The 26,266-nt window shown below is 42.4% G+C and overlaps 1 protein-coding gene across 8 annotated transcripts in view; it reads left to right on the forward strand.

Annotated features, from left to right (window-relative positions):
• PPARD (peroxisome proliferator activated receptor delta) overlaps positions 1-26,266 on the forward strand; it is a 54,688-nt gene that overhangs the window by 16,438 nt on the left and 11,984 nt on the right. For 4 of the 8 annotated variants that reach the window (XM_082226843.1, XM_082226844.1, XM_082226846.1 and 1 more), the window contains one exon: positions 1,609-8,044. In XM_082226843.1, the coding sequence (XP_082082969.1) occupies positions 1,621-3,981 (2,361 nt within the window). In that variant the 5' untranslated portion in view covers positions 1,609-1,620 and the 3' untranslated portion in view covers positions 3,982-8,044. Of the gene's footprint in view, positions 1-1,608; positions 8,048-23,157; positions 23,398-26,041; positions 26,194-26,266 lie in introns of those variants that run through there. The other 4 variants (XM_082226847.1, XM_082226848.1, XM_082226849.1 and 1 more) reach the window with 3 other exon arrangements.

A 26,266-nucleotide genomic window follows, 5' to 3' on the forward strand; every position in this document is an offset into this window, starting at 1 on the left:
ACACCCTTGCTCGGAGTTCTGCACCAGTTGCCCATTTGCTACCAGGCCAAGTTCGAGGAATTATGTACTATTAGGATATAAAGCCCTTAACGGCTTGGGGCCATTTTACTTGCAAGATCACTTTACTCCATATATGCTCCCTCAACTGCTTTGATCTGCAGAACTGGCCGCGTTAATGGTGCCACATACAGTGGTGCCCCGCAAGACGAATGCCTCGCAAGACGAAAAACCCGCTAGACGAAAGGGTTTTCCGTTTTTCGATGCGCTTCGCAAGACGAATTTCCCTATGGGCTTGCTTCACAAAACGAAAAAGTCTTGCGAGTCTTGCGATTTTTTTCGCTCCCCCCCTTTTCTAAGCCGCTAATAGCCTTTTAGCCGCTAAGCCTTTAATAGCCGCTAAGCCGCTAATAGGGTTGCTTCCCAAGACGAAAAAACCGCTAGACGAAGAGACTCGCGGAACGGATTAATTTCGCCTTGCGAGGCACCACTGTAATATGTGTTCAATACTTACAAGAAATTGTTCTTCCTGTGTAGCAGCACCTATACTTTGAAACTCCCTGCCTGCTTGACATCAGGCAGGTACCTTCAATGTAATTTTCACCGCCTGCTTAAAACATTTTTGTTTCGGCAGTCCTATTCAGACATGTAGAAGCTACATAAGCATCTTCTCTTTTTTTTACTACTGTTGATTATGATAGTCTTCTACATGTTTTTAAATACCCATTTTAACTGTTCTTATACTGAGGTTTAATGCTTTATTTTATACTTATGTAAACCACATAGAGGCCAGTAAAGCGAGATGAGCGCCGCAATCCCAGAGCCGTCCACGACTGGACCTAACTGTCAGGGGTCTCTTTACCTTTAAACCACTTAGAGGTTTTCTTACAAGCAAGCAGTATTTAAATTTTGTTAAATAAATAGAATAAATCTCTATCTCCATGCCCAAAATACCTTCTGGATTGTCCTGCCATCTTAGTAAAAAAGAAAAGAAAAACAAGCATTTAAACACTGATAATTGTTGAACTGCCCTAGAATATGCAGAGTGGAAGTTTCCAGTGTTGGGAGAAGTGGAAAGTTTTTAAATTTCATAATTAAAGTAGAAATTGGTTTGCTATTCTTTGACTGGCTGTTGAGCATTGCGGCCAAAAATTTCCATGTTGAATGCCAAGTGTGTAGACAACTAAATAAAAAGGTTTCTCTCTCTTCTCTTTTCAGGGATGCCAAGCATCTCTTAATCTTGGGTCACTAGAAATCCCCTGATTTCTGGATACTAAATCTGGAAAAGATTATTCTGGAAGAAAGCTAGTAAAATAAGTAAAATATGCTATCTGGCTTGTGCCACTGGCATGTATTCCAGTGGGCCACTAGTCCCTTGTTATAACCTGTTTTCTGAGCAGAAATATATACCCCCAGGATTCTTGGTCTCAATATGAATCCAGTCCATCACTTAGTAGCCATTCTGATTGCTAACTTGGACCAGCAGTCCTTTCTTTTTCATGGATACTGCACTTGTCAATGATGCCTCATCAAAGAACTGGAGTTGCAGTAGTGATGCATACCCAGGCAACTGGGGTTTCGGAGATCCTTTTTCTGTTCTCTTTCTCTCAGGTGTTTTCCAGGATGTTGTTGCCTTTGCTGCTGTTCCTGGGGAACGGATGGATGGTTGTTTCTGCCAGCCCGAATGTGTCGGCCATCCCTGTGAAGTTGTGGGCCTGTCTGCCAAAAGGAGGAGTAGCTGAAGCAAGGTTGCTTTGTCGCATGCATGGATTGTATGCCAATGGATCCAACCCTGGAGTGTTCCAGAGCTTCTACATGTTCCATGCTGTCTCAGACTCAATCAGTTGCCACTGGAGAGACATAGCCAATTGCACCCTCAAGACCAGTGGAGAAGTTGGACATTTTTGTTACAGCATGCAGACGGCCAGTTCAAGTGTTCGCATTCCTGTTTCTTGCCGACCTTTGCCTACACACCTGGATTCTCGTTCAGCCGAAAGCAGCAGCATCCAGGATGGTTCATGCGATGTTGCCCTCATTTCTGCTGCTTTATGGAAACCTGGTGCACCACTGCATCTGCGAACTGTTGTTGGAACCCAGAACACTAGGTTTCCTGGAGATCAGTTCCAGCTGTCCTTGATTTCGCCTTCTGGAAAGAACATCACCCGCCTAATCGTTAATTGGGAATCTCAGGAGTGGGAATTAAATGGAATGGACTTAATTAAACAGGGGCCACCAGACTGGGTGGTGCCGATCAGGGGGACACACTGTGACCAACAAATGTCCTCTATTAGGTTTAAATTCTATGGTTTTGTTGCCATCACAGAGGAAATAAGTGAGCAAGGTTCATACCGGGTAGAATTTGGCTCTCAAAACAAAACAATTCTTACATTTAATCCCCTGATCACAGACATCCTCCCACTTCGCCGTTTGACCAACCCCATCATTGGGTCTCATGTGTTGAAATTAGATCAGCCTGAACAAATTGTCATGCACCCCCAGACCTCACTAAAGGAGGTGCAGATTCATTTTGAGGGTTTGAATGTGTCACAGAGAGCACCTCAATGTGCTCCCTTTCTCGGAGTCAGCCACAGAGGTTGGATGGAGTGGGTTAAAATGTGGGATGGAGTACATCATGGGGAAAGGGTTAAAAGAGAACTGATGGATTGGCTTGGGCCCCTAGGAGCAGGTCTTTCTTTCATAGATGCAGCCAACATCGAAGTCTTGGCTAATAAACTTTCATATTCCACAAAACAAATAGGGAAACTGACTGCCCCATTAACCAAATCTCTCTTGCAGCTCACAGAACAACCACAAGCTATCAGTAAAGTGCTTCCAGTCTGGGAAGCAATATTAGAAGAGGACAGCATGTTGATTGTGTCTGGAATCCAGTCCCTCCAAAGCAATGTTTCATTGGCTTTAGCATGTGAACAGGCACAAGCAATCACACAGAATGTAGTCATGGGAATGATTCGAGAGGCCAAGGCGGGAAACATTCCCATGGAGGTGAGCAATTTAATTCGGCCAGAGCTCACTTCAGGAGAAATAGCCTTGGAGGCTTGGTGGAGGTTGCTAAATGCATCTTATGATTCTGCCCAGAATATGCTGCGGTTATTTTTAATAACCGTAGAAGCCACCCAGATCATCCCAATCTATCCAGTGGTCCCCTTGGGATTCCAGATTGACAAGGATTTGGTCATGTATTCCAGGGACTCCAATAGGTGGGCACGGATGAGGAATGGTGACTGGCAAACAGTTAATGTGCAAGGTTGTGTGAAAAGGGAAAACTTGGGCTTTGTATGTGATGACAGCAGTTTAGAAGAACATCACGAATGCTCCTCTCCTCAGCTTGTGAATAGTTCCCACTGCTCTTTTGATGTAATCCAAGAAGAAAGTTCTACTGTTGTGTATACTGGGAAGGGCTGTATTTGTGTAAGAACGCCATGTGAGTTTGTAATCATTAATGGTCTGGTTATCCAGCCTATGCTGCCTTATTTTAACCGTTGTTTTTGCAATATTAGTGTGCTTGTAGGCTGTGATTTCCAGTTTCGCGTACCTGTTTGGACTGTGCAGCACATGAAGGCTTACCCCTCTTTGTATCGAGAAATCTCGCCTATTTCTCTAGGCCTTGGCCTTTCTACTCTGAAAAACCTGCTTTCTCACCCCTCCCTGAAGCAGGAATTGTTGAAAATCAAAGACATGGGTGAAAATGCTACACTTGAGATTCTGCATAGCAATAGGGAGATTGCTCAGATTGTAGCCACAGTTAAATCTGCTGGAGACCACGCTTGGTGGGAGGTGCTTCTTGGATGGTCTCCAAGTTCAAATGGAGTACTAAATATCGCTCTCCACCCTATTGTGGTGATTTTATTATTTCAAGTGGCGCTAGTGATCAGTTTGTTGCTGCTGGTCGGCTGGATGAGGCGGCAAACACAAAGACTTTATGATTTAGAGAACCAGATACAGGCTGCCAGAGGAAGGTTGTGATGGGAATACTTGCCAGAGCAAACACTCCTTTAATGGAAGAACGTTGCCAGATACCACAATTGTGATTTTAAGCTTCCATCTTGTCTGTTTATAGTTGCTAAGCTGACATGGACTAGCAGCTAAGGACAAGATGCTTGACCTCCAGAACGGTCACATTCTGTTGAATGGCTGTGAAAAGACAGGAACAGATCTGTGTGTTGTGTGTGGTTGTCAGTAAGGAAAGCCCAGTGCATGAGATCCTGTATAAATGGAAGGGCTATGCTCAGTTTTAGAAACTGAGATATGAAAGCTATGAGCTAAATGGCACCTTAATCCTAGGTTATGGGTGCAACAACAGAATGTCTAGGCCTGCTTTTTTATAAGAAGAATACAAAGCTGAAAATGAATGAACTGCAGCTAAAATTGTATGTTCATTTTTCATGTAGTCTAGTCCTTCCCCTGCCCGCCCACCTAATATCCTTAAGAGGGTCTCTTCTCCAGGCTTCAGACAGTAGCTGGAAGTGGGGAGGCAGAAAAAGGTCCTCCTGCAGTTTTAATGTGAAATCTTAGGCTCAGTACTGTACCCAGAGCTCAGAAACTGCTCGAGCTAAAGAAATTCCCTGTTGCAAAAGGCGCCTAGAACAATGTGAGTTTCGAACAGTGGCTATGCTTGATCGGGGCACTTGCTCTACATAGCTATGACCTATACAAGCACAGAGCTGGGGAAAAGGGCAGAGCCTAACCCTAACCACCCTGCACTACAGAATCCTTGGATTCAGACTGTTGAATGGGAGTCATCCATGCTGCTGGCATTTATTGAAACACACCTATTGGCTCTGCATTTCCTGATCATTAACACTGGATCATACAGCCTGGAATTTTTAATATGTGTGCATATAAAAATGTTTTTTTAATGTTTTAATACTGTAAATCACTTCAGTATTTTTAAATAGAAAGAAGTCTAGAAATATTTTTAAATAAAAAAAATCCTCTGTATCCAATTGCAATTTATTTATTTTGCGTGTGCACACAATCCCACACACCCAGCAGTAGTACTTTACCTGGGAAATAACCAGGATCATTTGTTTTTATTTCTCTAGGGGTTTTGTACTCTGAAATGAAATGAGCGTAGAGCTTTATTAATTTTTTCTTCTACCAGTTGCGATACAGTACAGAGAAGCTTTATTCATGGAGCTTAAGTTGAGATTCCATAATACAAGCACTGTAGGCTTCATTTATTTCTCCTGTCCATAACTTGCCTATTCCTTGGGATGTTGTTCCATGGTCTAATGTCCTTGGGAAACGTTCCAAACATTCTGGCTATCTCTAGCAGTAGCATGCACTTAGCAGCGCCTCCTGTTTTACAGCCAGTATGATTGGTTGTCTGCCAAAGAGATATGCTTTGCCACCTGAGAAGGTCTGGGACAGTACCAAAAGAGCACAGTGGCAGCTGCTCTCATACACAAACCTGAAAATAATATACTTGGAAAAACAAAAATGGGAATTATTATTTTTCTGAAAAACTTAAATAAAAATATATCCTAGGCATAAACCAATGTATAAACGCATTAGCTGTTGACCCTTCCTCGTAAATTCAGTTCTGGGAATTGGCTGCTGCCTCATATGTTTGTGTACACAAAGTAGGTAGTGGACTGCTAACATGTGGCCTTACTTTAATGGCAGTGAGTACAAAATGAAATAGATGTCCTGCTAGAATGGTGCTTGCTCCTCTGTAGTCTTTGAAAATCTAAATTCGATTCCCAAACTTTTGGGGTGCCGAGGTTCTGCTCACCAGGCCTTCCTACTGTATTGTGTCACTTCTCCGTTAATTCGCCTTCCTTTATGGCTTCCTCTTTGGGCTGCTTCTTCTGAGTTTCCAAGGACTCCACTGTTAACCTCACAATCTGCCATTGGTGCTGGTCATAAGAAATACCTTATGAAGGGATGCTTTTAAAGACATCCCCTTTATAGGTTAAAAGGGAAATCGTGTAAAATGCATAAGTGAGACAAAGAGATGTAAGGCGTTGTTGTAAGAATGACATAGTGAAAGTAGTACTCCATTTAGTTTGAGGAGTAATGCCTCATGCTACTATCCCCCTCCAGGTGTTCTACACTTGCTGTAAAAGCAACAAGGGAGTGACAAATGTGTTAAGCTCCTGCCATTGCCATCCTTCTTGCCTCCATGAGCTGCCACCTGAAGCAGAAAGCCTCCTGTACTCATGGAAGCTTCCTACATGATTTAGCACTCCATTTTTTTCAGCATTAAAGAAAACCCCACCCCACAGCTTTTTAAGAATATTACCCTTGCAGAGGGAAATATGGACGGGGCAATCAGAATTTAGCATTCTCATCCCCACTTGCATGTTGTTATTTGCACACAAGTAGAATGTCTTAAGAAGGCTATTCTAATGCAGTAAGTCTCCAGTTTGAATTCTCACCTGAGCGATAGGGGAACCCTCTGTTTTCTCTTTGTCTCTCCTTCTGCAATAAAGAGAGAATAGTGCTAGCCTCCTATACTGGGAAGTTTTAAGGACTCCTGAGCTGATGCACATTAAAGGCTTTGAATGCTTTATACATGCTATATAAATGCAACGTATAATGTGAAAAGGGTGTTCTGTTGGTTGGATCAAGTGTTGTAACAAAAATATGCAATTTATTGGGGAGAAAGGAAGTAATTGGATCCAGCTGGATTAGTGCAGATCCCTGGACAGAAATATTCAATTGGCAGACTACCGTACAAAAATAAAATGTGTACTGATGCCAGATATTGTAACCACAAATTTAAAGATTTAAATGGACTCAACCTATACTTAAAATTAGCAGTGTGTGCTAATTTTATAGGGTGAGAAAAATGCAGGCATACTGTCATGCCAGATGTTTGAAGAGCTGAATAATTTAATAGTAAGTTATTTCACAAAACACTGTGCCACTTGAGTAGAGGGCATTGTCAACAGCTGCTAGTCCACCAGGAAATCCGAAAACAGATCATAAGCACTTTAAAAAGTATATTTTTAAAAAAGCAAGTTCAGTTCAGAACTGTTGGCATTTAAGTCTACAGGGGGATTACATATATTTTAGACTTCTGTTGCAGCAACCTGAAGCATGTCACTGTCCCCTAGACTGACTGGTGTTTACCACTGGGTTCTATTCACTTCAGTGGGGCAATGATGGGGCAACATTACTGAAGCCAATCTGGGTCTGGGATCTTCTGCATGCAAAATAGATGCCGTACCACCGAGCCACAGCTCTTCTTCCATTATCTTATCCAAAAGCAAAAATGGGGCAGGTAAGGTACCAGAATATAGGGACTGCCCCGGTAAAGAGCAGTAGGAGACGGTGCTAAAAGGCTCCCGTGTGAAGCAGAAGGGTCACAAAGAGCATGTTAAGCATTTCATGTTAGAAATGAATTTCTGCAGAGGTGGCCAGCAAATCCTGAAACTGTAAACGGGGCAGATTCTAAAATACTCCTGTGCAAATGGTGATTAAAAGCGGCACACCAGAAGAAACATTCCATGCTACATTTTAGCTATCTAACTTCTGTGTTATTTCCCATAAGATACATCTTGCCTGGGCACGCATAGATGTAGTGAATAAAGCATGTGACTTTGCACAAAAACTCAGAATCTGAGTTTGCTAGTGGAGGGAGTGATTAGATTGCTGACCGGAAAATCAGTTGTGGGGATTTGGTTTGAAAACATGATCAGCCTCAAAGGGTCACCAGTCTCTTATCACCCACTGCACTTGTAAACATTATAGAGATTATTGTCCTCTCACCGCCGCCCCCTCTGCTAAATTTTCTTCTCATGAGGTTTATACTCAGACACAGAAAATGTACATGTGTCACAATAACTTGGTCTGTGTAATACTGTGAAGTATGCAAAATGGCACCACCATAGGCAGGCCATACTGAAACACTGCCTTGCTGAAGCCAAGTCTACGCTTATTTTTTTCAACTTGGAGGAAAGTTCCACTCAGAGGAAGGAGGAGATGGCTGACCGCAGGAGGATAAGCAGGAGAGACCCAGTAACCTTTTTACTGGCCTTGCTCCAGTGCTTTTAGAAACAGTTGGATGTGAACAGTTAAGCAGGTGTAACTTTTCCTGGCATGAACGTAATCAGCTCTTTAAATATGTTTGTGTGTTGCTGCTAAAGTCATAGGAGCAAGACCTCTGGGTATAGGGCGGTATACAATAATAAAATAAAACAAAACAAAATAAGGTGGCCACACTCCTCAAAATTCAGCTTTCAGTATTTAGCAAAGCCAGCCCGGTGTCAATATGGAAGGAATTGGAATCAGGGTTTCTCTCAAGGGAAAGTCTCATTGTGTTCCAGACTAGGGATTGTGCATATTATTTATATAAACATTTCTGTACTACCTCTTAGTTTTAGAAATATGGTTAATGAAAGCAAGATCACAGCAACAAGGCAAGTGACTTTTCCAATGAAAGGTAATCTAGGCATGAAATTCAAGGTGAGCCAAATGCTGACTGTTCAGTCCAACTTACAATTTACAAGGAAGTGGAACAGGAGCTGGAGGAAATGACAATAGAGACCTGAGCCGAAGCTAGTATAGCCCAAGGAAGCAGAGAAGAAGAAGACGATGACACAGAAGCACTGTAACCTGTTGCAATCAGCCAAACTGATTACTAGGAAGTACTTGGAAGTACTGTCCAAGATTAGCAATAGCCAAAGAGCAGTGGGAAGGCTCTACATAATGAAGTTTTTTTTGAAAAAAAATAGCAGCAGAACCTTCAGACCAAAGACTGAATGTGATGGCAAGAAAGGCAGCTGCCAACACCCAGGGCTGGTTGCATACCTGAACCAAGTTTAGCACTTGTTGGCCAGGGTGCAGCTGAAGAAGCTGGAGCAGCTGCTGGTGGATGGGCTACAGCATGAGCATCCTGAGCGTGGAGGCACTTCTGGACTTCCTGGTTGGCCTCTGCACTGAGTGCAGTCGTGATTCGCTGCCCCGAGGGATAGGCTTGTCTCAGGCTTCCTCAGGTAGGAGTGAACCCCCTGATTACTGAGAGCAATGTGGGTAGGCTACCCAGAGTCAATATCCACGTTTCCACTGGCGGTAGGCCCAAGAGTCCCACCATCTCCATCATGGTCCACAACCTGAGGACCCCAGCCAGCACAGCATCTGGCTGAGCCAGCTTAACAACGGGCATTATGGGTATTTTATGGGTATTTTAATGAACTAAATAGAATGAAGGATCATGAATCATGGAGGCATGCAGAGTGTCTGCATGAACCTAGTAGTGCTTAGCTTGTTTTTTTAGTTGCTGTTTTGTTGATGATGTTAATATTGTTTTATAGATTATAAATGCTGTATTGATTGTTAATCATATAATATGCCTTTTGCTGTAATTGTGATGTTTAGCTTAATTCTTTAGTTGCTGCTCTGTTAATAGTGTTTTATAGATTGTAATTGTTTTAGAGATGATTTGTTAATTATTTTATATGATTTATGCTGCATTTGTGATTTTTATTATGTCATTGTTATTTATTGTTTGTAAGCCGCTTTAAGATTCATTTGAATGAAAAGCAGCATGGAAATACAATAAATCAAATATTCAGCTGACATATGGAATGTGCATAGCATATTCTCTTCAGTAACTAGGAGGAGAAAACTAGGAAGAGACAGTAAGAGCCACAAATACTTACACATATTCTCTTTTTCCTGTAGAACCTCAAGGAGGTAGTGAGTCAAAATCCAGCAATTGAACGTATGCAAAAGTTGCTTAGCTAGGCTGGTAAAGTTATTGAAGAGAGACCACACAGTTATTTAGCATGAATTTGTGCACCTGCGCTTTATTTTGATTTTACTAGTGGCATGAGCAGATGACTCCCACCACCTTTCTTTTGACAATAGAAATGCTGATTGTGGCTTCAGTTTCCAATCTGCCAAAGACACAGGGTGTGTGTGTGTGTGTGTGTGTGTGTGAGAGAGAGAGAGAGAGAGAGAGAGAGAGAGCGAGAGAGCAGATAAAATCTCAGACAGAATGAAGGAGGAGAATGTTCTCAACGCTAATGCTCTTAAATGAGATCTTGTCCTGGTCATGATGTTAGTGATGTGGGCTCAGTGTGTTGGGAACTTGAGTGAGCCTCCCTCGAGCATTTTCACAATTGTTATCCTAATGCTGCTAGCTGACAGTAGCAGAAAGCTTCCCTTCCCCACTCATTTTATATGGTCAATTAAAAAAACACACCCTTTCATCTTGTGTCCTTGGAGCCAACCCCTGAATCGCCTTATGGGCACAATGTTCCTTTGTGTTTGTGCTGCTCTCTGCTTCCTTCACTCTGTTTTGATTACTTACTACTGCTAACAGCTGCTTTCCGAGTTGCTGTGTTAGCTTTACTTAGGATGACGGCTGGTCTTGCTTTCATCTGCTGAAATGGGTGAGGCTTTTAAGCGAGTGCTAATTCCACAGGAAACAAATCCCCCTGCCATCTTCGGAATGCAGGGTGTTGCAACAAAAACACAGTTGTATGAAAATGGGATTTTCAGAGATCTGCCTAAAGCGTTATAGGCACAGTAACCATGCGGAACACTTGCAGCCTGATTTGAAGCATCTTGTTTAAAGGTAACTTTCATTGATTTCAATGAGAAATATTGTCAAGTGTTAGAATTGTGTGCTTTATAACTGATGCCAGCTTAGGACAAAGTGTGAACTTTCACCAGAGACTTGAGCAGTGTTGCAGATTTTGGCTGCAGTGCAGGTGAGATAACAGTCACCAAAATTCTGGAAATTTTATTTTCAGAAAAGGATTCCAGATTGAAACCATAATACCTCTAACCTAGAAGCTGACAAGCATGAGATGAGTGAATTAGCACTCTCCTACTTGTGATTCCCAGCAACTGATCTTCAGAGATATCTGGAACCAGGATCCTGAAGGTAGCCATGATCATGAGCCTTAAAGTTGCACCAAATGCCCCTGGAGGTTTGACATGCACTGTTTTTCATAGGGGAAATTAATCCCTCAAAGTGGGTGGACAATATTTGTTCTACTTAAATAGCTAGCAGTCAGCAAGCTTTAATGTTGTTTTGGGCTTACTGAAAGGAACAGATTTGTATTCAGCAGAGACAGCACATTATATTCGAGTCCTGGTATATGGTAAAGAAAGTGAACAGGGGCATAATCCTTCTAAAATAAAATACCCAAGCCCCATTGCTCTGATGGAGTTTAAAGATGAGAGAAGTCTAATTGGAAATGGAGTGACCGTATGTGCTTTAGTATATGCCTTTCCATGCCTAGCTTAATCTCAACCCTGTACCAGATGCTTTTCCTGAACGTCTTGCATTCATTTTTTATGCAGGTATTAAAAACCGGATTCACTTCATTACTTTCAAACTACAGTGAATAGTTTTTCCTCTGTCTGTGCCATTTCCTACAGTGCAAGTGTGGGGAAGAGGGCCAAGGATAACACTGCATGTGAATGGGGTCTCAGTTTCCTTTTATAAGGCACTAAAGGGGAGCTCTCTTCACTTGTTTAAAAGCATGCTGTATTATTTTTCTCACTTCTTTCACATGATTTCACTGTAAATGAAAACAAATGTTGTTTGAGCAGAACCTTGGGAGGCACCTTCTTTGATCCCTAACATAGATAAATGTATAGAACTAAAGCTCTGAGCAAGAAAAGAAGTGATCCTGCATTTATTTTTGTAAATACAGGCAGAAGCAAGTGTTTGTGCTTGTATGACACATACAAACGCACCTCCACTTTTCCTCAAGGATCTGAAATGCTTTTAAGATTGTTCACTGTGTCTCACACAGAGACTTTTAGAAACAGAGTTGGGAGGATTTGGGTGTCAGTTTTATTTTTCAGCACTTACATCTGTAGCTTTTTATATAGCTATATGATTGCTTTCCTACAACTTCCTTGATCTCTCATATTCTAATGTACAACTTTTCTATTAACTGAGTGCTGCTTAGTACTTTGAGTTCTTAATGTATAAAAGTAGCAGGATGCAACCCAGCTGATATAACTGAACTCTCCTCCACCAAAGAGATGTTCAGTTTTCTCCAGCTGTTTTAAGGAGTCTGTGTGAACGAAACGAGAGTGTTCTTTACATTTATTGTTAGAAGTAGCATTACTATTATTATTAGCCTTGAACACAGCTTTCAAAACCTCTCTTTGGCTCAGATGCGTATCTCCAGGAAACACTGAAATGGCTGCATGGCAACAGCATCCCTAAGGCAGGCAAAAGGATTAGCATCCAAAAGGCTGCCTCTCCATCTATTGCATACTTCATTTTTGTTTCTCTTTTGCGCTCTGGATCCTCATACAGCAGATCTCTGCTTTAGATTCACACAAACATCTGCCCGCAATTCTGGAGCACAGGGGAAGGGGGAGTGGATAAGTAGAAAACTTTACTCATAGAAATCAATGCTGCACAATCTCCCCCCCAACCCCCCCTTATTTCTTTAACTATAAAAGGATGTTTTCTTAATTACACACGCACTCCACTTTTAACTTCATTGCTCTAAGAAAGAAAGGGGCCTGGGTATTAAGTATCCCTGCTTGGCCAGGCATCAGAATTGATGCAATGCTCACAACAAACGGAGCTGCCGGTTATTTGTATGAGTTGGCACACTTCTTGACTCAGGATGAATTCAGTGGAAAGCCATTCTTACAGCTATTTTTCATCATGATGTAAAAAAAAAAATAGATACAAAAGAATGAGAGTGATTTCTCATGGCGAGACTCCTCTTCACGGTTATGTCTTAAGTTTTCTAAAAGGGTGCAGTATGTATGGCGTCCTTGGGCAGCGCCTTAGAGATTCAACTCCCTGTGTTTTTACCCCCTCCCCCTTTGCTTCCTGGGTTAGACATTCTGGGTATGGTTAATCATAGAAACAGGAAGAGATGGGAAACTAGCCCATCTTACAGTTCTGTCTGGAAACTTTGCAATGATAGTTTGGCTGCATTGACCTGGGTATGAAATGTTATTTACTTATGAAATGGATAGCTTGTTAGTTGGTAATGAGCTAGGATTATGTAGAGAGCATTAAGTATATGTAAATTTTCCTTCTCTTGATAAAATGGCATGTTTTAGTTGTCCACTTTGAGAAATTCAATTTCAATATCTTACTTTAGCCTTAGTTTTTCAGCTGGTAGATCTCTAGGAAGAAAATCAGATAATATCTACTAGAGGAGGTGTTATTTCTACTAAGGCCTGGGCTCAGTGCCACCAAATCATTTTGCATCAGCAACCAGCCAGTAGATGTTTCTTTTTCACCTCTTTAGAAGGCAGAACACTGGTGTGAATGTTCTTAGAGAGAAATCATTTAACATAGCAGACAGAAGGATAATATGATCAGTTGGCTGGCTGCTAAAACTTAGGTCTCAGCTAGATTGGTAAAGAAATGTTCAGGTAGGTACCCGTGTTGCTCTGACACAGTCAAAACAAATTAAAAAATTGCCCAGTAGCACCTGAGAGACCAACTATATTCTGGGTATAAGCTTTCGTGTGCATGTATCTGAAGAACTGTGCATGCACATGAAAGCTTATACCCATAACATACCGTATTTTTTGCTCTATAAGACTCACTTTTTCCCTCCTAAAAAGTAAGGGGAAATGTGTGTGCGTCTTATGGAGCGAATGTAGGCTGCACAGCTATAACAGAAGCCAGAACAGCAAGAGAGATGGCTGCTTTCACTGCACAGTGATCCCTCTTGCTGTTCTGGCTTCTGAGATTCAGAATATTTTTTTCCTTGTTTTCCTCCTCCAAAAACTAGGTGCGTCTTGTGGTCTGGTGCGTCTTTTAGAGCGAAAAATACGGTACTTTGGTTGGTCTCTAAGGTGCTACTGAACAACTTTTTCATTTTATGTGTGTTGTTTATGCGTTATATGCATTATAACACTGTGACATCAGATGGTGCTGTGGAGTCCCATTTTTGTCAACACGATTTCTCATACAAAATTTACAACACGTTTTCTCGAAACTCTTCTTTGCTATGTCTAGATCCAGCCCTAGGAAGGTCAGGCTAGAAAGAAGGCACATTTCTATAATAGGGAATTTAGATTTTGTTCTCATCAGTGTACCATTGCCCAGATACAAGGGACTGATTGCTTAATGGCTGAATATTTCCCCCAGCATTATAGCATATCTTGTAAGCTTGATACCATTCTGTTGTATCTGATAGCAGCTTCTGCCGCAGGGTTAAGTGCACAACAGTTATATATCAATGTTTTGAATTTAAAAGGTGCATACCTCGCTATGAAATAACTAACGCCAGTGTCACTAAGTCTGATCAATATATTGGAATCTTGCACTGAGATTACAGTATAAGGCAGGTGGGCTTATAAATAGCAGTGAAGTCTTCTGCATGGTATTTGTATGCTGTCTTTCAGTTTTGTTTTACTTTGCTTTGTTTTGTTTATCCTTCAGTTTTATTTCATGGTGTATATGTTGATTATTATTATTATTTAATTACAATTGACTCCCATTTGCTCAATTAGGTAGGGTGAGGGTGCGGCTTGATTGTCGTTCTGTCGCAGGACAGGAATGCACAGCAGATCTTCTTGTTATTGCTCCTTGTGCCTGGATCAGGCTCAACATCTGCTTACAGTAAGAAAGCACTCAAGTGATTTTGGCAGCAAAAAGGAGGATTGGTTACAACATGTTGAATAAAAATAAACCTAAGCTAGGTGTTTCAGCGCATGGGTGTCTCAAAACATCATCGAAAGTGGTGTGATCCCAGCTGAGCTGGAGAGGTTGTGACTCCAGCAAGTAATCAGTCATGCTAGCTACTTCTTGACAGCTCAGTATATGATTGAAATTTGATAGCTAGCCTGTGTCTTTTTTCTGATACTGTCTGTGTTTTAGTCATGAAGTGTCTAGATGCAATTTTGTGCTGGATTTATTAACTCCTGTAAATAAATGCAGTGTGTTGGGGACCCAGCAAACACTGTCAGTTCTAGAGACTTTTTGATGCCTGTCCTTCCACGGATTCCATTTTTTGACCTACTTCGTCTGTACAAATATATAGGTGTTCAATTTAAGTGTATTGCAAACACCTTGATTTCAAACTGCTTCAGAAGCAAAGTGAAACTGCATCTGTATATACCAGTATCTGCTTCCCTCAACTCATATAACCTGTCTTATAAATGCAAGCGAAGATTCCACTCTTAAGTGCATACATATATAGCCTAACTGGCAGGGATGATGCTCTTAACCTAGATAAATTTAAGTAAATATTCAATTTTTTGAATATTAAAGCCCCATTTCCAGATTATCATTTTTGTGTCAGACAAACAAGTTATTGCTCATTTGCTTCTTGCGATCCATGTGCCTTTCCTCAGGTGCTTCTTTGGCAGGGATGTTGTACTTTTTGAGCAAATGACCACAGCTTGTCTTTCATGACTGTTAGTCCTGCATGTTACAGTGCTCTGTCAGTCCCGACCTGCAATGACTATGTTGTTCTATGATCTCTTTAGAAGTTTTATCTGTTGTTGTGTTAAGCGTGCTTTTTAAGAGCTTGAGTGCTCCCCATTACTTTAGTAAAAGAGTGCTCATCTAGCCTTTTAACAACCAAAATATGATTAAAACCAGAAGGCTTATCCTACCCCCTGCAATAGTTTCCTACCTTTGCACTCCATTCTTCAGAGCTGAAGGACTTAATATTTGAAGGATTATTTGAACTTATATGAGCATGCTAAGGGATTCAGCTGTAGAGGCCCATCTCTGTTGCCCATCCAGGACAGATGTTAGGACAGGACCTTCTCAGCTGTAGCCCCGTACCTTTGGAAGTCACTTCTCCATGGAATATGTTTGTCCCAGTTTCTGTTAACTTTTAGGAGCGAGCTTAAATCATTTTTATTTCAAGCCAAGAGGGTGCTTGTGCCCTGAAACATGACTTGTTAAAAATTAAATAAAGAAACAAATACATACTAAAAACAGGTAACAGAAGTAGAGCTGTGTGTCCATGGTAAAACTCTCAGCAAAACTTCCCAGCAAAGTTAGCTGTTCCATTCTGGTACTGGCTCCATATCGGCATGAGTATTTTGCCAAAGACAAGTATGCATGTGTGGCAGGTGGGGCTGTTCTAAAAGCCCTTACACAGCAGAAATCTGTGGGGCTTAAATCTGTGGTTTAAAGTGATATGATACTGCAGATGTGGTCCTAAAGGCAGCTTTGAGTAAACAGTTGTCATGTACGCAATCCTCAGGTAACTGCTGAATTGCAACTTTAGGTATTGATTACAGGTGCTAATATTATTGTGTTATCACCAATTACTGCTGCTGTGAAGGGTCAGTTTGCATACATTTTAAGGTCTTGTAGTGAATTTTTGCATTTCTTTACTGTTCAGCCTTATATTTATTTTCTTTCATACCAAATTGTATATGCATCTGTCAGGGAACTGCCATCCGAGGCACGGGAGAAGGAAAGGGTCTCAGATTCTGCAGGGGAAGGTCCAAGCGCTAGAGAGAGACTCAGCCGGGAAGAAGGGGAAGAGAATGAGTGTAACACCAGGGATCAGGGAGAGCAACGGGACAGGGAGGTGCAGGGGCTCCAAGACTCTTCGTTGGAAGTTAGCGAGGAGAGCCCCAGCACCCCGCTGCCCACGCCCACCCTGCGCAGGAGACTCCCGCGCAGTGAGAGGCGGAAACGATTGGGCGTCAAACAACTCTTATGTTGGCAACGCTTTAAGAAACTCCCACAGACAGATTCTACGAGTGACTAAGGGCAGCCACGCTAAGATGGGCTGCGCAGTCCGGAGGGTTTAACCAGGCAATCCGACGCTCAAACGGAGCAGGATTACACACGAGTAACTCCCAACCACTACAGTATCCAATGAAGTTGGCTCTAGTCCATGAAAGCTTATGCCACAATAAAAAAAAATTGGTATTTAAGGTGCTGCAAGACTCTTTGTGCATAGAATGAATTTCAATGGATTCTCTGCAGCATTCCCTAAGTTGTGGAATTTCCTCCCCACAGAGGTGCGTCTGGCTTCTTTGACAGCTTTCAGCAAATGCTGAACACGTACCTCTTTACCCTAGCCTGTAACACCTGAGATAGGTGTTTTCAGGGCCCAGTCTGTTCCTGTGATTGTACTCTGTTTTAATTTAAAAATCTAAATTGTTGTAACCTGTCCTGGGACCTGCTAGTGATGGCTACATCATTGTAGCATATTGAAAGGCTGTGTGTTTTTAAGGCTAAAACCCAAAGAAATTCCATGCTCAAAGACAAAAATGAAGAGACTTCTGAGTGAATTAGACATAAATACGTAGGATGTTACTGTTGTGATTGCAGAGTCCTGTGCACAACGGAATGACGAACAGTACGTGCCACATGCTTAATGTTGCTTTATTTTCAGTTCAAAGTTGAGAAATTACAAACATGCATCTTGCCTCTGCAGGAGCAGAGAAGCAAACATCCTTCTCCTCGGAATGAAGAACACCGAGAGAACAGTGAAAAACAGGAAACCAGTGTACGTCACATCCAGCTTCCCATTCCCGTGGGAAAACCCAACAGTACTCTGACTGTGGAATGTAAACATTGTCTTGTGACTAGCACTTTGCTGCACAGTGAAGAGAGCAGAAACCAACATCCTCCCCCTTTCCGTGAACATCACTGGGCAGCGTGTTCGTACAATATCAGTACAAACCCAACTTCTGTACATAGGTACAGTGTTGATCCCTTGATACAATCTTGGACAATACATCAGCAGGAATTTCATTACCTGGCATATAGGACACCGTTACGAGTCCCTTCTGAATATATTCCCTAGCATGTTGCACCTTCAACTGCAAGTGCTTCGTGCTTTGCTTACAACCTTCCGAATTCAGCAAAGCCAAACATGCTTTGTTGTCCTGGTAAACCTGGATTGGACATTTGACAGGAATTTTCATGTCTTTGCACAATTGTAACAACCATTCACAATCCTTAAGTGAATAAGACAGTGCATTCAGTTCAGCTTCACAAGTACTTAAGCTAATTGTTGTTTGCTTCTTGCATGACCAATCAAATAGACCCTGATTGTACATGTAGCAAACTCCAGACGTACTTCTCCTGTCTGTAGTGTCACTTCCAAAACTTGCATCTGCAAAAATCTCAAGACCACCAGACTTCTGATTGTTAAATCTCAGTCTGTAATGCATAGTGCCTTTCAAATAGCGTGCTATGCGTTTCAGAGCTTTCCAATCCTTAACAGTAGGATTGTTAACTTGTCTGCTTAGCAAATTACAGCTAACAGCAATGTCAGGTCTTGAACATCTGGCAATGAAGTTTAGCTTGCCTAGCACACTTCTGTACAGTGTAGTGTCAGAAAATGCTTCTTCAGTGTCTTCTACCTGATAACCTGTTGTCATCGGTGTGTCTACAGGGTTAGCATCCATCAGGTTTAGTTTGCTTAACACATCAGCAATTTTCCGTGACTGGTGTACTAGAATGTTACCACTTTGATCTCTCTCTATTTCCAGAGATAGGTAGTTGTTTATCTCACCAAGATCTTTCATGTCAAAGTGCTCTTTCAGTTGAGCTAGGGCGTTATTGTACATTGTAACATCTTTCCAAAAGAATAAAATATCATCAACATAAAACAAACAGTACAGCTTCTTTTGCCCCTCCTCTTTGACAAATACACATGGATCAGCTTTCCCTTGCTGAAAACCTAGAGAAAACAATGCTTCAGTGAGTTTAGTGTGCCAACACCGTGCACTTTGTTTGAGACCATAAAGGGACTTCTTCAGAGCACAAACAAATCCCTGTTTTACCTGTACGCCATCAGGTGGAAGCATATAAAGTGATTCACCTAGAGATCCGTACAAAAACGCTGTATTCACATCGTGGTGACTAATGTGTAGATTCTCCTCTGCAGCTAGCTTGAGCATAAGCCTTATGCTCTCATATCTCACTGTGGGTGAGTAGGTCTCGTGATAGTCTTCACCTGGTACCTGTGCAAAACCTCTGGCTACCAATCTGGCTTTGTGTCTGACTATCCTGCCATTTTGATCAGTCTTCGCTTTGAAGACCCATTTGCTTCCAAGCAGTTTCATTCCTGGAACTACTGGAACTATCTCCCAAGTTTTGTTCCTTTCTAAGGAATCAAGCTCAGCCTTCATTGCATTTAACCATGGCTCAGCTTCCTTAGAATCCAAATCCTGGATTTCTTGGAAACTTGAAGGTTCAAATACCTTCTTGGAGCTTTTAACAGCTGCTACTGCTGTCTTAGCAAATTCATCAGCAAATCTCTTTGGAGGTCTGCCTTTTGTGGCTCTTTGTGACCTGCGAATTAGCCTTTGGTCTTCAACACTCTCCTCTTCCTTCTTAGGAGAAAAATGACCTATTGTGAACAATGGTTCTTCCAATTCCTGATCAGAGCTTTCAGAGGGTCGCATAGAGGCTTTCGCACTCTTGAAATCCTCTGAAGTATCCGATTCAGTTTCAGACTCAGAATCAGAACCTTCATCAGTGGGTGTGGGTTGCTGTTGTTGCTTATCCTCAGTCTCATCACTGTCATCAGGATAACATTGGAAAATTCCCACATTCTCCCCCCACTTGGCATTGTACTCAACACTTCTTGTGAGCTTAATTGTCTTAGAGTCAGTCATCATTATTCTGTAAGAACCTTTCTGATAACCTAGAAAGATACCATGCAAACCACGCTTGCCTAACTTGGAGCTTTGTGGTGAGTGAATCCACATGTCAGAACCAAAAATTTTCATGTGTTTGATGTATGGTTTCTTGCCAAACATCTTTTCATAGGGGGTACAACCAATCGCTGAAGATAACCTGCGATTGTAACTGTAAACAAAACACGAGAGAGCTTCGGCCCAATAACTCTCTGGAAGATTTGCATCATGCAGCAAGGTTTTTAACCCTTGAAGCAATGTTTGATTTGCCCTTTCGCAAAGTCCATTCTGCCATGGCGAGCGAGGACTGGACAAATCGTGTTGAATTCCTTTCTCAGTCAGAAAAGCTTCAAACTGCTGAGAAGTGAATTCTCCCCCGCGATCTGTGAAAAGAATTTTTATCTTCTTACCATGCACATTTTCCAACCAAGCACAGAATTCCTTGAACCTTGGAAACGCCTCTGATTTCTGCTTGAGATTGTACACGTAAATATACCTGGAAAATGCATCAATGAGAACCATGAAGAACCTATTGTCACCTAAAGAGGGCAATAGTGGACCAACTAAATCAGCATGAACAATCTGGTATGGTTCTGTAGCTTGCCTACTAGACACCTTACCTTTCGCAGCCATTTTCACCTTGTTTGCTGCGCATGCTTTGCACTTCATGTGGTACCTGCAGGGTTTAATAGTCATACCTTCAACCAAGGTAGGCATTTTAGATACTGCCTCAAAATGCAAATGACCAAATTTCCTGTGAAAATCATGAATACATCCTGCATGCAAACTTTTGTTAGAACCTGCAATGCAACAAGTATCATTCTGCACAACATCATCATAATACAAAACAAACAAACGATCAACACATTCAGCATGCAATACATAATCGTCTTTCTTTGTGATGGTGCATTTCTTGTTCTTGAAGGAAACGTCAATGTTGCGTTCATTCAGCTGCATCACACTTAGAAGATTGTGTGTGGCATCTGGAACATACAGTACATCCTGTATCTCTAAGTCCAAACTGTGAAGAACAACAGTTCCGTAGCCTTGACTGGGGATCGTGTGGTCATCCGCCTGGTGAATCGCACCTTCCTGCGGTGTAAAAGACACGAACAGTCTCTTGTCGTTGCACATGTGGTGGGTAGCTGCTGAATCAACAACGAAGAAAGATCTAGACGTCTTCTGTACCTTTGCGACGGTTGGAGTGAAGCGTGAGACCATTGCCTTGTGCTGCGTTGTCCTGGACACCGGACCTTTGCCTTTGCTTTGGCCTTTTCCACGCGATGAACTTCCGCTGCGCTGCTCTGTCTTGGCCTTGGGATATTTGCATTCCCTCTCCATATGGCCTAGACGTCCACACGAGTAGCGTTTCACTGCCTTCAAAGCTTTGGCGCCCTCTGGTGGTTCCACTGCACTCTGGGATGACGTCTGTGAAGACTCCCCCTTACCCATGCAGCTAGCACCCCGGCGATCTGCTTCATTCTGGATCACGGCAGTAACATAGGCTACTGTGAGCTGAGCAGTTGGTTGGACAGCAATCTGAGTGGCAACGGACTCCCAACTTGGTCCCAAAGAATGTAGTATCATGAAGGAATACACAGCCTCTGGAAAGTTGAGTCCTCTCTGTTGCAGCTCATGTCTCAGATTCTGCATCTCCATCAGATGTTTACGCACATCTCCACCTTCAGCAAGAGCCATGCCATGCAGCTTGGCATAGTAGTACATTGAGGAACCAGCTTCTGTCCTCAAGTGAGCTTCTCTTAAAGAGTCCCAAATTTCTCTGGCTGTGGTCTTTCCACGCAACAGACAGAGCTCTTCTGGGGATACTATCAACGTAAGCGTTCCCCTTGCTTTGGAATCCTTAGCAGTCCAATCAGCTGTAATTGGAGCTGGGGGGTTGTCTGTAATAACATTAAACAGACCTTCTTTCCGCAGAATTGCCTCTGCATACTGCACCCACTCCGTGTAATTTTTCTTATTGAGCTTAGGAATCCCAAAAGCATCAACCAGCTTTGCATCAGCCATTATTGCTGCTTTAATCAAGCTGCGTCACTGTACAACTTCCAAAAGCACTTGTGAAAAGTACTTTCGTTTTTCCCAGCCATCCAAGCCTGTGAGCTTGTGCCTTAGCCTGTGTCGCGGCAAAACGGCTTTTAAAAGTTCAAAGTCCAGACATAAAGCCATAAATTAGAAACTGGCAGGCTGCTCCGGAGCATGAGCACATACCTTCATCAATCAAACTTGACGCGCAGAGCAGATAACGCGATCCGTTCCTCTGTACCTCTGCCGGCATTCCTCAGTTTGATTTACGTCTTTCTGGGCCCGATAACCAAAATGTTGTGATTGCAGAGTCCTGTGCACAACGGAATGACGAACAGTACGTGCCACATGCTTAATGTTGCTTTATTTTCAGTTCAAAGTTGAGAAATTACAAACATGCATCTTGCCTCTGCAGGAGCAGAGAAGCAAACATCCTTCTCCTCGGAATGAAGAACACCGAGAGAACAGTGAAAAACAGGAAACCAGTGTACGTCACATCCAGCTTCCCATTCCCGTGGGAAAACCCAACAGTACTCTGACTGTGGAATGTAAACATTGTCTTGTGACTAGCACTTTGCTGCACAGTGAAGAGAGCAGAAACCAACAGTTACTATGTGTTATGAGTAGTTCTGATATTCTTTTATTGTTTTTCATATAATGCAGCTTGCTGGGGTGGCAATCTGAAGATGACTCTTGGGGAGGGGACAGAAAAATAGACTAAGAGGAAATGGTTAAGCCCTCCCACCCTCTGCTGGTCTTTTGCTTCAGATTGCAGCCTCAGCAGCTGCATTGAATAGCAAATCCCTCAGCATATAGAGAAATAGTAACATCTCTTTGAGGGGCAGATTACACAGTGTGGTTTATGTACATACAAGTAGTCTATTCCTGAGCAAACCCTCACATGGACAAACATAATGTATGAGGTGGATACTCAAGGATGTGATTGTCAGCAGTTCCCATGATTGTAGTGACTGGAAATAGTGCCACTGTGATTATGGGAAAAGTTGCTGGCCATAGTTGTTCTTTCCTGTATCGTATCTTGTTTCTCCATGCGATCCATTCCTAAGGAAGGTCAGGAAATGGAATATGTACACAGCAGATACAATGTAAATTGGTCTTAAGAGGGAAGGTGACCAGGATGTGGAAACATTCTGTAAAATGCTCAACACACTCTGGAGATTGTGAGCACCTTGTATTTATGTGGAGGGGAATTTTTTTGCAGAGTTCTGTGCTTGTTGACAGTTCAGAGGTTAAAGTGATTGTCCCATGACCGATGGGAAGGCACTTGTATTTTTCGTAGCTTCCTATTCCTTTCCTTATACAACCTTGAGTGGCCCATACTCCTCTGTCCTTGAGTTTGAGGACAGCTGTCCTTGCCATCACATCCCAAGCCTGTGAAAATCGGCACATTGCCATTGGAATACATTTGCCTAGTTTGCACTGAGTGCAGAGCTTGTGATCCTAGCACAGATTACCAATCCCTATATACACAGTGGTCCATTGGCCTTCTAAGACTCCATAGCACAATGTTTCCCTGTCAAATGCTCTTTAACATTTTCCTTCTCTTCTTTGAAGGCTAACAGGAACAGCCTGATAGGGGCCCTTTTCCAGACAGACGTGGATGATGCCAGAGCTATGACAGGGACTGCAGTCTGGGCACTGAAGGGTGGTGATCAGTTATGCAACAGCCAAAGGAGGAAGTACCTGAGGTCAGGGAAGAGGAGGAGGAAGAGGAAGAGGCACTGACGGCAGTAGGTGGAACCTCAGACCCAAATGAAGGACCAGATAATTCAGCACCTTCTATCAGCTACACAGGTAGGTTGGAGAAGCAGGCTAATGCATCCAACACATTTTTAAAGCAGCAATAGGTGGCTTTTACAGTGAGCTTTCCCCTCAGTAGGCAAATTTGTCACAATATGACAAATTCATTCTTTTATGCTGATTCCCCACCCCAAGCTAGTTGTCTCAGTACCTCTTTTCCTTTCCACAACACTCTTTATCTCTTGTCTCTGATTATGGTTTTTTGTTTTTGTTCTCCTTTTCTCCCTCTGTTTAGACGTTCACCCCTTCTTGATCACTCCTCCCTGCAGATGTCCTGCAGGCTCAGTTCTGAACCTCTTCTCTCTTGCAATACTCTCTCCGTGTGTTCATGCTTGTACTTTCAGTCTGAACTGCCCCCTTTACGTGACTCCTGTATTTATTCTTTCCATCCCTCTTTTCACTTTCTGTCAAGTCCCATGTTTGAACATCTCACTGACATTTCCTTCTGTGCATCTGCTGATTTCTCTGACTGGCCATGGTGAAAATGGGATTTCTAGGGTTTCCATTCAGCTTCTCATTCTTCCCATGCTCCCTTTCACTGTCACATGCTCACACACTACATCCATGGGGTGATATTCAGCTCCTTCTAATGCTCTTCTTATAGCCAGGCTATGGTCATTCTGCTGATGCTTTCTCTTATTGATGCTATTGGTCAAGTACTTGGCTGATGTTGTAAAAACTATCCACGGTTTTGACAGATATCTATCAGGCTTAGATAGGACTTGGATTTGGCCCACAGGGCACCAGCTGGTCATTTCTGGTTTGGATTTCTGCTTGTTGGCTTTCCTTTGCTTTCTCATATGCGAGACAGTTTGGAAACACCCCCACTAAGATAATATTTTTGCCTCTCTTGCTGTGATTATGGCTCCCCTCATCTTAATGCCCCAACACTGCTTTCCTATCACTCATCATGCAAGGAATTCTCACATTTCAGGTTAATGTTTTTGTCGGTGACCCTCTTTCATCTTAGTCTCTTCTGCTTATAGCTCCCTCTCTGCTGAAGCTCCTCTGTAAACTACATTTCCCTTGCACCTAATCCAAGCCTCACCTTCATGTTACTCCTCAGGCATGCAATAACTGATGCCACCCACATCCTGTCTATCAAAGACAGCACCAGTTGCTCTGAACTCCCCTAGCACAGGGAACCGTGCAAGTAGTCATGCAACAGGACACAGATGGTTTAATCAGCCTGGACAGGAATTCATTACTGTATGTTCTGTTGTCTCTCCTCTCTGCTGCTGTTGAGCAAGGGAGTTTGCATAGCAGAACTTTACAATGTTCACTGAAAGTGAGCAAAACAGGAAGAAAGCAGGATTAATAAATTTTGTGAAAACTGTAGAATATGGTGAGTGCAAACAAATAATTTTCTGTTCAAGGGGGAGTTCAGAGAATACTGGCTTAGCTACCTGCGTACAGCACTAGTTGGCTGGTGCCTGTTACATCACAAACCCACCTACCTCCCATCCCTGGTTTACTTTCTCAGCTCTCAAACTGATTGCCCCTAACAAAACATAGATGATGAATGAACATTTTAAATTACTAAATGGACATGTGTTGCTTTCAAAAGAATACATTTTAAAAGATGATCTGAAATATTGGGGAGGGGCAAATCTGTTAACTAAATCAGGATTCAGATTACCAATGTGTGCATCTGTCATTTATGATTTAAAGGGGAAAGGCAGCAGGGCTCATGCTATTGGGGGAAATCCACTGTAATTACTCTCCTTAACTTATGTTTGGACATGATCTTAAGAGAAACAGTGCTGAAGTTAGTATGGTGCTATATTAATACTTGCTGGTCTCACATAAAGAGGCATGTGTGAACATATCCAGAATAAGAGAAGTTATTTGAAATTAACCTTTCAACAGATGCGGAAAAGAATGTTGAAGTGATCATGAGTGTGAGGGAAGGCAAGTTAACTTATTGGGCTAAAGTTTCAAGTGTATTCTGCCACAAACTTTGGGTAAATCCACCCTCAGTTTTGTGGACTTGAATGGTAGGAAAGTTTTCCTCTGAATATTTTATGTTGGTCACTTTCAGGTGTTATGCCATAGCTTTTGCCAGTGACCTGTAGAGATACCTGAGTTGCCTTCTTTTGATGTTTTTGTGAACTAATTCATTGAAAAACAAGGCTGTCAAAGACTCAGTGATTCTACTGAATAACAAATGATTTTGCCTGACCGGGGTATGAAAAGGAAGTATGAAGGCACCCAGAACATGCCCAAACTGCTATTGCTAACAGTGGCAATAAATTCCATTCTGAACAGCAGTTCTGTGGTCTCATGTGTTGAAGAGTGTTGGTTTCAGACACTTAAACCTTCTGTGCTTTGGGGGGGGGGGTGTTGTGTTCTGATGCCATAGCACTGCTGGATTCTAATGCATTGCTAGATTTTGTGAACTGGAAGGATGAAATAACCAGTGAAGAAAATGACAAGCATGTTATGCACAGTGGCAAGTTTGCATCAAATACAGGCTGAAGTTGGACTTTCTATGAAATCCAGTGCTTTACAAATGCAAACTGGTTGGTTGCATCTGGGGGAAATGCAAAATATGAGTAAGGAAGTTGTGCTGTAGAGATGCTATGTGTCTGGGGCAGAACGGCAATGCAATGACTTCTTGTTTTTGTTTCCCTGTTAGATCTTTCCCAGAGTTCTTCACCTTCTCTGTCAGACCAACTCCAAATGGGCTGTGATGAGGCAACCTCAGGAAGTCTGAATGTAGAGTGCAGGGTCTGTGGTGATAAGGCATCGGGGTTCCACTATGGAGTGCATGCATGTGAGGGTTGCAAGGTATGCAATGTACAAACTCTATGCAGAAGGGGTGGCTAACTTGTGACCCTCCAGATGTTACAGAACTACAACT

Source organism: Podarcis vaucheri, assembly GCF_965113315.1.
Source record: "Podarcis vaucheri genome assembly, chromosome: 6".
Lineage (NCBI taxonomy): Eukaryota > Metazoa > Chordata > Lepidosauria > Squamata > Lacertidae > Podarcis > Podarcis vaucheri.